The 17,461-nt window shown below is 39.6% G+C and overlaps 1 protein-coding gene across 4 annotated transcripts in view; it reads left to right on the forward strand.

Moving 5' to 3' along the window:
* The window catches only part of PDE7B (phosphodiesterase 7B), a 170,311-nt gene extending 160,345 nt beyond the window's left edge, over window positions 1-9,966 (forward strand). For all 4 annotated transcript variants that reach the window (XM_036380206.2, XM_036380205.2, XM_036380207.2 and 1 more), the window contains 3 exons: window positions 773-869; window positions 4,421-4,501; window positions 5,026-9,966. In XM_036380206.2, coding sequence (XP_036236099.1) covers window positions 773-869; window positions 4,421-4,501; window positions 5,026-5,243 — 396 coding nt within the window. In that variant the 3' untranslated portion in view covers window positions 5,244-9,966. The remainder of the gene's footprint in view (window positions 1-772; window positions 870-4,420; window positions 4,502-5,025) is intronic.
* The last annotated feature ends 7,495 nt before the right edge of the window (window positions 9,967-17,461 follow it).

Raw genomic sequence — 17,461 nt, forward strand, 5'->3', positions numbered from 1 at the left:
CTGCTGGTTCACAGGTCTGAACTCTTAAGAGGAAATACTTATGTTTTCTTCCTGCGTGCCAGAATGACTTCTGACTTCTGTCAGACTGAATGACTGTGTTCAGTCTGTGAAGAAACAAGGCACATGATATTTTGTTCCAAGGCAGTAAGACAGGCAGACTATTACATGGTTTACTTTTCTGAAGTAGTTACTCGGTTTTAGAAACCTTTTCCCCTGTACTCATTCTCCTACAAAGCACTAAAAAGTACTAGTTAACTAAGTGAAACCAGGCCAGGGGCAGTGTGGAGAGCCCTGTGCTTAGCTTTGTAAACAAAAATATGCAGACATTAAGATGAAGTGTAATTGAAGTGAGATGCAAGGTCACTCACTGAGACCACAGAGGAATCATGCCCAAATACACCAGTTTGGCTCTTCCCTTCCTTGTCATCAGCCATGGATGCTGAGCCAAGCAGTCAGCAGGAGCCAGCCTGAGGCTTTTGTTGGCTTATTCCTTCCAAGGAATATCCAAAACACTTTGCAGCCTTGGAATTTGGCCCTGCTCTTGTTCTCACTACGGTAAAGTGGAGGGCTGAATAAAAGTTTTGTTTGCAGCTTAAATAAATGCTCTTTCCTCAAAGGGCACATTTGGGTGAGGCTGAGCCTCTGAAAGGTAATCTTAACCCTTCCTGGCATCGCTGCTGGGGCCTGGGAGCTCCATGACTGCAGATTTACTGCTGAAGCACTGCTAAACAGTAACTTCCTTTCTCAGTACTGCTTTTCTTCTTGCTTTCAGATTGCACTCAAGTGTGCTGACATTTGCAATCCCTGCCGGGTCTGGGATCTGAGCAAGCAGTGGAGTGAACGGGTCTGCGAAGAGTTTTACCGGCAAGGTCAGCCCCTTCAGCTCACAGCAGTCCCTTCCGCCTCAGCTTTCCATGGTTTCTGTGTGACAAGCCAGAGGCAGAACTGAAATGTCCCTTGAGAATGAGCTCTTCAGGGATGCGCTGCCTCACTGGAAAAGTGGGAAGGGGTAGAAGAGCAACAGGTGTTTCTCTGCTCCTCTACCAGCATCAGGCAGGAGGGAGGGCTTTGCTGTGCCTCAGCACTTGAATTCAGCTGCAAAGCCCATGGCTGGGTTCTTCTCTGAGACCCTCCAGTCGCCATGAGTGTTTCTGAGCTGGAATGGTGCCGCCGCCACGCTGCCCCAAAATCCTCAGACTGGGTTTTGTCTCGCTTTTCATGCTCCCACTACAACGCTGATGGGAGCCTTACCCTCGCTGTTTACCAAATATGACACATTCTTCTGCCTGCAAATGCAGAGAAAGGGTTCAAACGTGCTTCCCAGCATGCTGTTGAAAGGGCCAAAGCAGGCAAGCCAAACCTCAGCTAGAACCTACTGCAAATGTTTTCAGACCCCTGCAGAGAACACAGTCAAGCAGGGCTTTTTTTGAAACAGAGTAATTACACCATTTGGCTCTATCTGCATAGGCAAGGTCATGCTGTGCTACAATACAGGGTGCAGCAGAGTTTAATCACTGCTAAATTCTTTGTTCAGAGCATCCTGAGAGTTGAAGGCAAGTAGAAGAGCACACAATGAAGTTCTTAGTTCATTTAATATTCTGCACTACAAAATTAAGCCACATCTGAGCTGGCACCTGGTATAGTTAGTCTGTAACAAGGACAAACAGGCCAGCAAGTCAATTTTCAGCCAATGTCAGTTTAAGCTGGTGAAATGTCTTTGACTTTGATGCCTTTGAAGCAACATAAGCAACTTGCCCAGTGCAGGTTTAGTTAGTCAGATGTGTAGTGAAAGCATAATCAGCAGGCAGCTCATGAGGCGCAGTATCACCTTTCGTGTATTAGGGGACCACGCTGAGAAAGACAGTTCAACTCTTACAAATGTAAGCTTTTTCCACTCACCTCAAGATTTGTTCGTCTAACATGTAAAATACATCTCTGAAAGGGGATACCTGAGTACATGAGACCAGTTAGAAGCACCACAGGGAGAAAAGGAGCATTTTATGTGGGACAGTTATACAGAAAATGTGGTCTGATTATCACTAGTGGCTGTATAACCCTGTTCAGTGGTACAACACCCCCAGTATTAAATAGCATGCATATAGATATCATTATCACTTTAAAGTGTTTTTGTAGACCTCTCTACCCCCTTACACACAATGATGGGGCTTGGAGTTATTTTTCAGCATTATGTTTAATATTTGGAAACCATAAGGCCTCATGTTTTGATTTTTAACTATAGATGAGACAGATATTACCACAATTAGTGCTTTGTTTAATCTTCCTCCTGGAACAAAGTTTTAACATTTTTTTAATAGAACATTTCTAAGGCCATTTTAATAGAGACTCAGATCCTGATCTTCCAGTGCTCTTACCATGCAAAAGCAAATCTAATTTTTGTCAATTAAGTGATTTCTGAAAGACAAGAAGACGCGGATATACTTTGAGCCAGACAGATATGGATATACTTTGAGTCAATCATTTTCTACCCAAAACACCTACAGAGGGGTTATCAGTGGAATTAGAAACTTTCTTTTAGTCAAACATTTTTGGAAGGGTAGATGAGAAGAAGACAAATTGCACATTTGGAAACATAAGAAACTGTTATTGTGTCTCAGTTTTGCTAAATTGTTCCTTTTGATTGTTCATGAAGCTAAAAATGTTTTCCTGATGCTTTTTAAGCACTCAGTTAGAACTGAAAATATTCTGTTCACATTTAAGAAGTGATTCCATGCTTCAGAGGGAAGAAAAGCAAGGCTTAGAAATGTACACAGTGTTTTATATGGGGCTATAGAACCTGAGTAGCACAATAGCAAAAACTGTTCATGGGGAGAAAAGAGCTTTTAAACAAAAACAGTGGATTTAAAGCAAAATATTTCTTTATGGGCTGAATACAGTGTTTTGTCTAAACTAGCAGGTCTGTCTTTCTTACAGGAAAGATCTTCCTAACCACCCTAACTACATCCTTATTAGTAAATCAGATGGACAAAATATTATTGTGTGAGGGGAAGTGGCACATCTTAGCTTGCACATAGTTAACTCTCACTTCCCTTCCTTACTGTAGACAGGAAAGGTCCTGTACCTCTTGAAGTAACCAGGATTGTACACTGGCAGGGAAGGCTGACAATCACAAAGGATGAACGCGTTGCACTCACAGACAGAGAGTGTTTGTTTTAAGGAAACCCCTACACCCAAAACTAAACTCAGAGCAATCTTTGCATGAAGTAATTGCAGGCATGGGGAATGCAGTCCCTTCAGCAGAAAAAGTGACCATTGTCTTGGCATGGCAGTGAGCAAATTACATCCTCTGAGATGTTTTTCTGCTGAATTCTTAAATCCAGCATGGTCGTTGCTATTGATTACATTCAACTCCATAAAAAACATCTCCTGCCATTACTATGTACAGTATGCCTGTCCTGTGTGACCATTTCTGCAGGAATAATTTCTACTGACTGTTTATAAGTGTCCTCTCAATGTCAAACCTGGTCAGTTCTGCATCAAGGCCAGTCTGAGGTGGCATCTGGAGCAAGCAAATCCCCCAGGCAGGTTTTTCTTCCAACAATTCAAAACAGTCCCCAGGGCTGGTCACAGCAGGAGTTGCCTGCAGGAATCTTCAGGGCAGTCCCAGATTTGGAACTGGAGACCTCCTGGTCCAGTCAGTCAAATACTCTGCTATGAAGGTGATAGGAGTTCAGCCAACTACTTTTTTGTCTCAAGTCAGTCCTGTGCAGATGCCTCTCTGGGGACTTCCTGGATGACCCAGGAAATAAATATGCTCAGCGCAGCAGCAGCAAAGGCATAGCTTGATACCCAGCTACTGCACAATAATAAGACAGACTTTTAATTTCATCCTTTTGCCATGTTTATAACTTGAGCTCCATAGCTCTTGACACTTGAAACATTGCTGGAGTCCATGCTTTGGCCCTTACCAGTTTGTTAATGCAGCCACAGCTGTGGGATTCCAGGCTCCAACACTCTTCCCTTTACAAGCCACTTCCACAAGAACACACTAGCAAATTCCACTGCAGTACTACTCTAAATCTAAAATTGATACACTGCAGTTTTCTGTAGGAAGTGATCTGAACAAGTAGTAAATGAACTAGAATGTCTTAAAAACCTTTCACATAAGAGAGTCTATTTTAAAAATTAAGGTCCTCAGAACACTTACGTGCTCAGATTTAATGTCATCTAAAAGTCATCTTTTCTTAGATTTTTCTTTGTATGGATAATTGGTTTCTCTGATACCTAAAGAGAAAAAGTCCAGAAAATTAAGGTATTTAGACATTTACCATGGTCATCGTTGGTAGAAGATTCCAACTCCTCACACAGTTGGAGACACTGTAAAAGTGTGGCATAGGTATGGAGAAGAGATACCTATGTAAAAGTGTCAGAAAAAGATATTTTTTTCCCCTTTTTTTTGCAGGTGATCTGGAACAAAAATTTGAACTGGAAATAAGCCCCCTTTGTAATCAGCAAAAGGATACAGTACCAAGCATCCAGATTGGTAAGTATTAGTTTCATTCCCTTCAGGTTTATCTTACTATGGCAGAAGCTCTAAGAGAAACTTTTATTCACCACATGCCCCACTCCGATCCAGTTGTTTTAACAATAAGAGCTGTGGATACCATAAGAGTTAAAAATGTGTTCTAAATTAAAATGTTCAAAAAGAAATCTATCTAAGCCAAATGTTGAACAGAAAGACAAAGGAGTCTTTGCATAGGGGGAAAATACCCATGGGAAAAAATTGCAGCCAGTGTTAAACACTAGTTACGTTCTTGTCTGAAATCTCCTCAAAGGGTTGCTGACTGTCACAGAGTTTACTGTGACACACACAGATAAAGCCATATCTTGTCATGTATGCTGGTCAAAAGCTGTGCATTTCAAAAGGAATTGATGTCTGAGAGCTTGTTATTTCTCATCAGGGCTTTTGCCACTTACCTTGCTCTGTGCTTTTGAGGCACTCGGTGGGGCAGTGCACTTGTGGAATGAACTTGTTGCTCACCAGCTGTCCCTTGTGTGTTTCTCCAGGGTTCATGACATACATCGTTGAGCCACTCTTTGAGAGGTGGGCCCAGTTTACAGGCAACACTCCCCTATCTGAAAACATGCTAAACCATCTCAGGAGGAACAAGGCCAAGTGGAGAAGTTTGCTCCACAAGCAACACAGCAGTAGTAGGAGCAACGACCACTCAGGCCAAGTGACTGGCAGCCAGGAACAGACTTTAAATGAAGAAGAGACTGCTTAGTGGCAGCTTTGCACTTTTCCTTCTAGCACTGCTATCTCCGTCTTGGTCACAGCAGCAAAAAAGGTCCCGAGGAGCTGGAGCCTGTTGCCAACACCGTGCAAAGGCAAGAAATGGCAGAGCTCTAAGGGTCCTCATGAACATGCCCATGGTTCTGCTGGGTTTCTTTCTGATCTTCATGTTCCTCTCCCCTCTCTCCATTCTGCGCATGCCTGATGCCATTAATCACTCCTGATCCCGATCTGCCCCAACGCGGAGTCCCAGCCAGCAGCCGGGAAGCCAGGCCAGCTGCCATGAAGCAGGGAGGATTGCTGAGAGAACAAGGGGCACAGAGAGGCACTCTTGGTGATCTTTTCATTTACCACAAGGCATATTGTGACATATGTATATAGGCCCAGAGAGCCACACCCTTTCTAGGCTGGCAGCTGGGCTGCACATGAAACCACCAGCATCTCCAGCATCCAGAGGACATGGACTGAGCAGGACAGTGCTCACAGAGGGCAGAGAGTTGGGTTGTTTTAGTGGTTAAAAACCTTTTTAACTTTTGTATTCTGTGCACTAAACAACAGATCTCTAAACCTTGGACTGAAGTTACTCTCCGTATACACACCTTCAGTGTAACAAGGCTTGTTTTGGTAATCATTTTTATGCCACTTTGGATAAAAGACGGGCATCTTCTCATTGCAAGGAACAGTATTCCCTCGCAGCCGAAAGGGAAGGTGTAGTACAGTCTAAACCTTTGAAACACAAACAGATCTATCTTTTGAGTACTGTTTCAAGTTACCTGTTTATATTCATATGTGTACATTTTCTGTAAATAGAAAGCGCTACTGATTCCCATGCCAAAATACTGGAGTACTGTGGGATGATTGCTACCTGTAAAAACATTGGCACTGTGAACAGAATACTGTTAGTTTTAATACAAGAGAAAGCATTTGTAAATATGGTATAGAGTTTATTAATATACACCATTGTTTGTGGATAAAAGCCTTAACTTCTAGCATCCTTCATCTTCTGATAGCTGCCAAAATCATACGATTACAAGATAAGATTCTGAACTGCCTTTCCACTATCCAAGGTGTATCAAAGGTCATTAAGAAATGAAGTCTGGCAGGATAACTTCTTGAAAACTTCAAACACATTCCATATGGGTCCGTGTTGTTAATCCATGGCACCTTGCACATTCGATCTAGGCAAATGTTTCACAGCGCCTGAAGTTTAAAGTTCAAAAAAACCCCCAGGCCCCACAGCAACGCCACATGATTTGACAGTTCAGCATGATTACCATTTTTTCAAACGTGTGAATTTTTACTAAATAGCTTAGTCATCTACAAAGCACGGCATTAGTTATGGAGTTCAGTTATTTTCTTGAGAGATGTTGCAGTGTAGCTGATTTTTTCCCCACATGCCCTCCTTAGATAGTCAGCATCAAAATGCATTTGTATTTTTCTTTTAATTAAAAGAATACTTCAACTGACTTTTAGATTAGTCTCAGTCAATGAAGGAAAAAAAGGTGTTGTGGTCAGACTACTAATAATGCTCTTAGCTATCATAGTGGCTGAAGAATTTTCTATGATCTCATCTTTGTGAAAGATACTTGGCCTTAACTCTGCCATAAACAACCTCAGTTCTGAAAGTCTTTATTAAACTTTCCTTAAGTTTCTACCATTTCAGTGAGATTGTATTCTCAGACACTAACTGCATTGCACCAAAGGGATTGTCCCCCGCTCCTCTGCCCCCAGAAAGAATAACTGCATTCATGGGAAGTGCAGCGTTGTTGTGAACCCCCCGTACATCAAATCTGTACAGCTGCTTTCCAAAAGAACGAGTAGATGTGGCCAGGTGGTCGCATTTGGGTAGTCATGTTGAGATGTGAAGACATTGAAGAGGCCAACAAAGAAAGAGCTTTTCAAGTTGGTGTTTGAGAAGCATGAGAAAGATGTTTACTCACAGAAGTGCAAGGGAAAATATAATACATTTTTCTCAATTACATGGGATATTGACTTGATGAGAGAAGGTTCATGCTCATAAGGTGACTAATGGGTTTAGAGGAAAATAAAAAGTATGAGTTTTAGTGAAGGATGATTTACTCCACTAATTCTTTGTGAAAAAGAGAAAAGAGGCTGAAAGCCAGTGAAGTAAAAAGGGCAGTTTGTGTGCAATGAGCACACAAAGCGCTCCAGCGATGTTTTTTTCTGCCCCTCCACTGTTATGTAAGGTACAACCAATAGAAAACCTCCTTCTTCCTCCCACTAATCTAAATGAGATTCATATAATAGAAGGACCACAGCAAGCAAAGGGCACTCAAGAGAGTTGTAGTAGAATTAAATTGTTTCTAACTACAGGACATAAATGTCTTCTTAAGCACATGAAGGTGGTGGGAGTGGAAGCACCACCACTTTGCAGCTTTTTAGTGTACCTTTCCTTCTGACAGATGTAGGACAATTATTAGGACATTATGTGAGCGATGTAATGTGCTGCTTAGAAGCACTTAAGTCCATACAAAAGAATGTAATTTCCCATGTTTTATCTTTTTACTAAGAAATGGAAGCCCTTTGCCATCTAGCTCAAAGAATTTTTTTGAAATGTTCTGAAATTTAGTTAAACTCAGCATCTAGCAGCATAAAAAGTTCTCAGAAACATTGTCGAGCTGTTTCTGAAGAGCTTCCAGAAAATAGGTCCACAGGAAGGCTTAGGTACAAATCAAATTTTGTTACAGCCACATTAAATCCAAGCCCTTTTCTACAAGTGGAACCTACAGGTTCCATTACAAGTTTGCTCTTACTATGTTAAAACTTTCCAACTTTAAAAAGCTCTTCTGAAAATTATCAGGCCCTTACAAACTAGTAAGGGCCAAAATTATTACGAGGGATTTTGGTGCACTGAGTGTACCTGCTAGATTTCAATCACCTTGTGTAATGAAACAGTGCTTGAAAGAGGTTCAGGGTGGCCCCAGCAACACTTCTGTACTTGTGAGCCAAACCCATTGCACAGGTTTGGGCCTGGGCCAGTTTGCCTCAGGTGCTCCAGACAGAAGTGCTGAGAAAGGGTAGGCTCTGGCAGCAGACACCTGGCAGCCTGATTCCCTGGGGTCTGTAATGCAAAATGCAGCCATCTGATTTCCCGTAGAAACCCTAACTGGTACAGCCAATCCCACAGCACCAGTGCTTAGCACATGCAGTTGTGACACACGTGTGGTATGCTCTGGTTTGGAGGGCATTTCTGCACTGGGGTTTCTCCCCAGTGTGCCAACAGGCTGCTGATGCACAGAATAGAAAAGCTATGCAGATAACACAGATTTTGGTGGTGTCAGCCCTATCAGCCACTTTACAGAAGGCCCTTGTAAATAATTTTTCCTTCCCACCGGGCCAGTGTAGGTGAAAGATTTTGAAGTTTTCAAACTGAGTTAAGGTTTTCATATCTAGAAAGAGGAAAAAAGCTGTTAAAAGCAGGTTGTTAAAATGGTTTTATGCCCCACAAATGAGATTAAAATCTAGCTCCTCTAAATGAAGATTTCATGTCATCTAAGAGGCAAAATTTTGTATAACTTACAATAATAAATTATAATAAATGAAAGTCTTAGGCTGGTTAAACTAATGCATATGTATGCATTGTCATTAAGTAAAGATTTTACCTGCCTTCGTGTTTGTGTCAATGGTTCAGCCACCAGTCAAATGGGGAATAAAACAACTATTGACAACATGTACCTTTGGAATAAAAGGAACAAAGACAGGAGTAGCTGAGATTAAGTAGAGTCTATGGAGGAAAAGAAAAAAAACCACATGATCTGCAGTTGTGTCTAACTTAATCTACAACACAGGTCAATTAGTTTTGTATAAACTTGGTTTTCATGAAGAAAACCAAAACCTCCCCAACGATTAATGGGAAAGCTGTAAATGAGAGAAGGCTGTTGTTACACTGCATAGTGATCTCACCAGCTTTTGTAATCTGGAGTTTCAATTTCTGTTAAAGTTTCCATGAAATTAGACACAGAAGGCACACTTAGCCCTTCCAAATGAATTCTCCTCAGAAAGGAAAAACTCAAGTAGTCACAATTGTATTTTCAGGTACCAGACACTGTACTAGCCATAATTTATTGCCTTATATTTTGAGTCACTAATCTGAGTTGTCCATAAAGTATGCCCATTCCCCTCCTGTGTCACCATGATCCCTGTGGCCCATAAAAATCAATAATTAAATTTTAATTAAAACCCTACAAATCCAAAAAAAAAGCCATCCCAAAACACAGAACAAAAACACAAGGCAAGCTTCATGCCATGAATATGTATTCAAATTACTTTGATTGGTGCAAACTGTTGCTCTTTGTTTCTATAATCCATCCAATATTTTAGGTACATAAACTTTTAAGTGCAGACCATAAGCTTGACACGGATGTAAAATATATTCTGCTTATCTTTGAATTCAAGATTGTATATGTCATGTTTATTGTAAAGCATTTTATATATACATAGTCGCATATCTTATACAACTCTATGGGCCAAACACTGGTCCCCCCAACTTCACTGGGACCAAGAATCAGCCCCCATATGTGCGTATATATGCCATATGCATCATTCTGAAAGGAAGCACTAGATTGTGTGAAAATGCTGTGACTGCTATGCAGTGATGCCAAGAGACTTAACTGTATCTTTTTTAACATACTGCTGTAAGTATTCATCATGTCGAAGAATGACAGCTAATAAAAAGAAAAAGTGAAGTGTTCCAAGTTCTTTGGTAAAGCCAGTTGATTGAAGGATCTCCTTTGTTTGCAGAAGACATTCTGGTTTGACAAGGCAGCAAAAATCCCACTGCCTCCATTCTCTCACTGCCTCTCCTTTCTACCAACAGAATAATCACATTCCTAGTGTGCTGTTTCTGAGAAGAACTCTTCTCTAAATTTCCCCTTAGACTTGATGTATGAATATAAATGGAGTTCCCAGCAAGGAAAGCATTTCCATGTAATTTTCCTAAGCATGTAGTAGAAGGATTTTCAAACCCCAGGGAAAATGCTACCCTGGTTAAGTATTTGAAGGAGTTTTCCTTAAACTATTGTTTCAGTTCCAGTAATGAGTTCTCCTTAGGATCATTGGTCAGTTTTAATCTCCATTTTCTCATTTCTCTTTCAGACCATGTTCTTTATATGTGCAACATGACAGGAGCTTTTGAAGTTTAATTAAAAATACGAGAAGTATTGATGTTCTACACTGATAAGTATTTCTAAGTGAGAAATACTTGTCATCACTGATGGGTATCACTGCAGGGACTCTTCCTGACTCTGACACATTTCTAAAGCCAGAATTCATTTGTATCTTGAAGTGCTCAGCAACAATACTCCCATAGTTCGTGCCATGCAAATACTACAATTGAACAAAATACAGGAGCTGGAAATATATTTTGTTTCAGTGCTATTTAGCCAACATGTTAAAATTAAACTTTTCTAAAAAAAAAATCCACCCTTCAGTATCACATTAAGTGTTTTCCTCTGTCCCCCAGATGCAAGCAGAACTGCAAAATTGATTTTAGAATGAAGCCCCTTAGAGATCTGTCCTATATAGGGTTGGAGTTGTGATGGTTTCTCCAGGAGTCTTCTACACAGTCACCATTGGAAAACCACTCTGTTTTCCATAACAGATTTAACAGTTATTTTCAAGTAGCCAAATCAGTACATCTTCCCACTCTGCACAGGCACTGTCTGGATGGATGCTGATGTTTCATGGTTCAAAACGAAAAATGCAGACCAGCAAGTTGAAATGCATCAATGAACAGCAAAAGAAAAGTTAATTATATGGCAATATTTTTGTCCTGGCCAAATACTTAATTATGGTTTATAGTTCAGGTGGAAAATCTTGGAAATATATCTATTCAACAAGAGAAGAAACAATGTAATATGAGTGTGACAATCAATTATGTGACAGACACTCCTTTTCGCTAAAGGTGAGGAAGGCAGGGTCTCTCCAATGTCCAATCCTCTTCTAGATAAAATGAGTGCTATTACAAAATACTCTGGTTTTACCAACAAAGCAGGTTTGTGGTGTCCCCAGTTCTACACCTCTCAATCTTTCACTGATGTTGTGTACAGTAGAGTCTCAAACAGCTGTTTAGGGACTGACAGCAAATGAATCACAGGTTAGAGAAGAGTTTAAATTCGCTCTACCAGTAAAACCAGTGGATCATTTCACTGCATCCTGGGTTAGTTTGGCTCTTAGGCAGAGTTGAACACTGTGCAGCACATTAATCCATGACAACTGGATTTTGCTACCTGCAGCAGCACTTCCTAAAAGCTACCTTGGCCATGCAGACCTAAGACACAAGGAAGTATTGCAGCAGCAGATTAATTTCATGTCAGATTTTATAGTAATATAATTTAGAGAGAAGATTTGAATCCTGTACCCTACAGAGCTCTAAATATATTGTACTACTGGATTAGGAAGAGAATCTGGGTGTCTTAAGAAGTTGTAACTAAAATGGAGTATTAGAATTCATACAAACAGAGAAGTTGTCCTATTATTTCCAGCACTCCTACCACCTAAAGATAAATTCAGTTTGTATACCAATCATCCCCCTCTAGAACGTGCAAGTACAAGAGTGGGAAGTGCAAAGGGTGGCAAAAAGCAATTTGAATCATGAAAAGCCTCCAGGAGGGAGAGAGAGAGGAGAAAATACTGTAGTTTCATTAGTATCACCTATAAAAAATCAGAACATTTGGGCAGACTGAAAGCTTCTGCATTCCCCAAATCAAAACTTAGGTAAACAAAGTGCAGCAGTACATATGGAAGTTGCTGCCATAAGAATATATTAACCTTTAACCACATAGAAAAGCTTAAAAGATTTAACATTTATATGAAACAAAAAGGGAATTCCTGGTTACAAATAAATATTACTAAAACCGTAATCCTGAAGAAAATACACTTTAATACTTAAATCCACCATTAGTTTAAAATGATGCTTTCCTGACCTACTCATGCTACTCAGCAGCTGTTACATTCCAAATCCAGATTTTCCATTTGTATGTGTAGAGGATTCCTATGAGCTTAGCTCATACATAAGCATATTTATGAAAAAAATATAGCTACCAAGAACAAAAACCTGGTGCTACACTTACACATGTATTTGATGCCCAGCCTCGTTTCTATAACCAGACCTACCAACACCTGCAGATATTCTCAGGGGTTAGTCCACGTTAGGCAACCAAAATGCAAAGAAAATAGGAAACACTGAACATATGGTAGATTCAAGGGCAGATTGAGAAACTATTGTCCCAAAGATCACTTGTTTGTATCTGCCATGCTTTGTGTTGGGTAAATGTATTTCAAGTCAACTTCTAGAAGGAGGAGAAAAAATAGATACATTAGTATCCTCAGCTGAGAGACCAAAACATGAGTGGAATTACTTTGTTTAAAAAAATGTACTGTTTTGCTGGGATGAGGTTCCATGTAGATGACAACTAGTTTGAGGCATCACCATTGCCCTTTGTGGTACAACATTTATGTGGCACATTTATTTCCCTCAGTGCATCAGGAAAGTTACTGCCACCAGCTCCACCATTTCTGCATGGACCATTAAGGAGTGGCCCCTTGAACTCTGGTGCTTTGAAGTCTCTTTTATTCAGTGCTAGGGCTGAATTAATATGCACACAGATGTGCATGGTAAGTGCCCCAGTTCCCACATGAAAAGGAAATCTTCCTCAACAATGCCACTGCCTGAAGACTGCCTATATAAAGGTAGATATTAAACAAATCAAGAAACATAAATAAGATTTGGGATGGGTACATCAGCTACGCAAAATGGCTAAGTGACATTGGCACATTGGCTTTAGGTACATAAAGGTGTGTACTAAAGTTTTAACAGAGCAAACACACTTCCTTCATTTAACTCCATTGTAGTTACAAAGATAAAACAAATTATGTTACCTGATGGGATTCATGAATCAAAGTGAAAAAACTTGGATAAGAAGCTGTGCAGTTGATTTCCTTTTGCACTTTATCCTCACAAATCCTCTGTGCTTGGTCTATCAGGAGTCCTGTTTGGAGACAAGTAAAACTGGTTATCAAGCCTCATTTTTACCTTCTTGGAGGTCTTGCCCTCATCCCCTCCCCTCCCCTCCCCTCCATATCTAATTATGGTCAGCTTCTTCAAAACACCAACTAATCACAAGCAACACAAAAAATAATTTGATTTGGGAAATGATTGTATCTATTATGATTCCAAACAAAATTGGAATTCGTAAGTTACGTTATTTTAAAGAGCAATGTGATTTCTCCCTCCCTCTCAAGAGAAGCAGGGAATTCTTTCTTCTCTGAGATGCTCTGGATTTAGCTGGAAGATAGAAAGATCAGAAACTACAGGATATCTCATGCAAGAGAGCCACAGCAAGAAGCTCACAGCTCACTCAGAGAATGCAGCAAGTAAATAAAATTCTTTTGAGCCTTCACAGTCAGCCAGACATGAGAGGGGCCCAAGAGACTTTGCTGCAATTCAGAAAGGTATTAAGTAGAAACAAAGACTTGCATGCAAGGTCACAACCCCTTTATTATTTTCTGTCTTCCTTGATGATTTCTATGTTCTCCCTAGATAAAACTGTGGAGGTTTTATTGTAATAAAGCCTGTCTTTTTGATTTCAAGAGAAACAGCTTCTTGAGGCTCAGACCTGCTTCAATTCCCATCCCACTTTTTATTAAGCATACTTTACAATAGTATGAAATATTTTCTCTTTTTTTAAAGAGTATTTCAGTTTTCCAGTTTTAAGAAAGAACAGTCAATGATATTACTATTAATGTTTGCTTAGGGTGAAGCATAGGAAAAGTCTGGACTTCAGCTGCCTTTTACCAAGTCCTTCACTTGCCTAAGACCTAAACATGTCACAATATAATCCTGTGTGACCAATAGCCTCCATTTTTTTTCTGAACAGTTTTTTCTGAACAGTTCAACTACTTAGGCCTTTATGTTGACAGGCTTTGAAATACAAACCACCAACAAAATTATCTGGGATTTTGATTATGACAACTCAAGTGATGCTGTATGAGAAATGCTAAATAGAGGTGTAGTTTATTTATTTTTACTGTGGTTACACTTTGGAGTGCTCTAGTTATGGATCAGGAACTGCACAAGGAACACCATGCTGCTCCCACAGACAAGTTGTTATAATAGAAATAATTTAATAAAAGAGTCATGTTAGAGGTCAAGAAGCAAATCATCACAGATCCTGAAGAGAGCAACATGTGAAAGGACAGCTTTTACTTCAATGATAAAAGAGCACAACTTCTATGGTTTTGTGGAAAAAGTGAATTGATGACCTCCAGGCACCTTAAAAAAATCTGGACATGTTGGTAGGGGTTTGGGGTCCCATTTTGTTTTGTTTTTTTCCTTTCGAGTTTATTCCTTCACCAACCCAACTGCAATTCTTTCCGATACTTCAGTGCCATTAATTTAAAGGGAGAGCTTACATCATCACTTGAGTTACTTGACAGCTTGAAGTTTTGCCTGTGGGTGTTACATTGCTCTCAGGGACATCTTATATAATAATGCAGATGTCATTTTTCAGCTGGCATGGCACATCTACAAGCTTCAATTTTACTGAGATTCGTGATGGAATGAAGTCTTCTTAAATATCTGAATATTGGCAAAGAGTTTCCACCTTCAAGAGCAGCACAAGTTAGTCTGTGAAACTAAGAGGACTTTAAATATAAAACAAATATAGTAAGAGCTGTTCTCTTTCTGAGACAACCTATGATAAATACACTAGAAAATAAACATATGAGGAAGGAAGGCACCGTTGTCAAAAAGGGACAATTGTTTCACTCTGTAGTTGGGTCACTGTCAAACCAGCACTGGGCTCTACTACAGAGAAGAAATAAAGTCACCACTTCCCACTGTGGATGTCATGCTCATTATTGAAATGCACTCTCATTTAAATTATTTTAGTTCTCACTTCCTACAACTGGCTAGTATTAAAATTTCTCTCTGACACAGAAAGAAGCTTTTAGCACTTTTTTTAATCTTCGTGCATTCACTGACAAATAAGTCACTGCAAACAGATTTTCTGTTTCTGAAATAATACAGTGTGAATGAAACAGCTCTATAGTTTTTCAACTGACTGTACTAGAATGTACTTTCCTTCTGAAGACCTAACCTGCTATGGCATTATCATTGTGGCTTTTTGCCATCATTCACATCTTCATTATTTCTCTCTATGTAATTTCTAGTTTTAATTATCCACAAATTTTATCACTTATTTCATTACTAAAAATATGAAACAGCATCAGCCCAGTACCATTCTCTGTAATCTTTAGTAGAAATACTTCCTTTCAGTGATTACTATTATCTGCCAGCTAATCAGTTCTACATCCATTTAACATCTACTTTTGTGGGTAATAAAAATGTTGCATTCTAATTTACACTCTTCTATTGCAGCTACTTTTGTTAAAGATGATCTAAAACATCTATTTTACAATAAGTCACAAGAGATCAATCCCATATTTCCAACTGTGCAAAAGGATACCATTGTACAGGGTATTTTTGCCTAGAATTGATACATGCCAATCGACCTATAGTCATATGTCTTACCCCACTTTTCTTAAAAAGAAAACTTAGATGACACAATTTTCTGAATTTCTGTATTACTGTAAAGTTCATTCAAAGTAAATATAAAGGGCCAGATATGTCTGACAGCCAGCTTCTTTAGAATTTGCAGATTTAAATTGCTTAGCCATCTGCAGTTCTAAGTTTTTTGTTCTAGTAAGTAGAGTTTAACTTATTCGTCCATCAAATAATTACTTCACTGGTAATTAGTGATCCTGAGTTTATTCCTCAGTAAATACATTCCACTTTTCCCAAAATCTATGCAATTCCTAAGTGAGACTTTTACTCATACTAAAGCAATGGAACAGCAACAACTTCCGAATAAAAGCACCAGGGCCCATCACCAGGTGTGATGTTCACCATCCTCAACCTGTATTGGGTCAGCTATTCAGCACTATCGTGCTCAGTCAAGATCTGGCCAAGTACCATTTTCATAAAAGCTTCTAAGTCTTGACTGTGAGACCTGTATGCTGAAGGATGACAAAGGACTTAGTCCTGTGGTCAAGATCCCCCACAACTTTTATTATGCTAGAGAAGAGGAAAAAGGGGGTACATGGAAGAAAAATACTGTGATTTGGTACAGATGTGTAGAAATAGCACAAGTGTCTCTGGGTTCCCCAGGCAACTACCAGCTTTGAGCACTGTTACCAAGCTCTTCTCCTAGCAACAGCTCCGAGAGCTCACAAGGCACGAAGCAGGATCTCACGAATTCTGTTTATTTTGCTCGCCTTATGTCAATGTTTCTTCAATATATTCTTTTATTTGTGAACTAAAAAGCCTAATTTAACATGAAAAATCAGTTCAGCGACAAGCTAGGTTATACTTATTTGGTATAAGTCTCACTAGCAGCTGCATTGTTCTGATATACTAAATACAAAGTATACTCTTCAAATTGCAAAGAGTAAGAGAAAGGCTATGCCACTACTGAAAAATAATAAATAGCCTGGGATTTGCTAGAAGTCCTGAAAAAGCAGACTCCTCAGAAATGTAACTAGTAAAGCCTTAATATAATTCTTGCATGTGCAGACAGTGCATATGAGAGGAACAGACAGAAGAAGCAAACACAAATGGATGAAAAATACTGGAGTGGTCAAATAAGCAGATAGGAACAGGAGGTGTTGATAATGCTCATATCTCACTTGAGTCAAACCAAAGTGCATCTTCAAACTACCTGTTTTTACTATCACAAAATACTGAGCTGAATATTATTTTCCTACTGTACATGCTGGTAAGGAACTCCCCACTTAATAAATTAACACCAAGAACATTGAGTTTGTCCTCCCTTCAGAAACACTTCCATACAAGCAAAGAAAGAGTTTAAAAACAGCCTGGTTTATCAAGCCTGCCCCAGTAGATGACAGTCAAACGTGGTATGCAAGTCAAGCAAAAACACCTGCTAGAAAATTATGACAAAAATACCAGACAGACAAAATTGAGTAAGAAACAACAGAATACACATTAAAAACCCCCAATATTCCAAAGGACAGCAACCTCTCACTTCAGCAGTAGAACACACAACCTCTGATATTTCAGTTATTCCTACAGTTCCCATTGTAGATAAAACAGGACAAATACTTACAGCTGTAAACTGTAAGGTAACAATGCATCAAACAGCCATAAGGCAAAAATAACACAGGGAAAAA

The sequence above is a fragment of the Molothrus ater genome, chromosome 3 (assembly GCF_012460135.2).
Source record: "Molothrus ater isolate BHLD 08-10-18 breed brown headed cowbird chromosome 3, BPBGC_Mater_1.1, whole genome shotgun sequence".
Lineage (NCBI taxonomy): Eukaryota > Metazoa > Chordata > Aves > Passeriformes > Icteridae > Molothrus > Molothrus ater.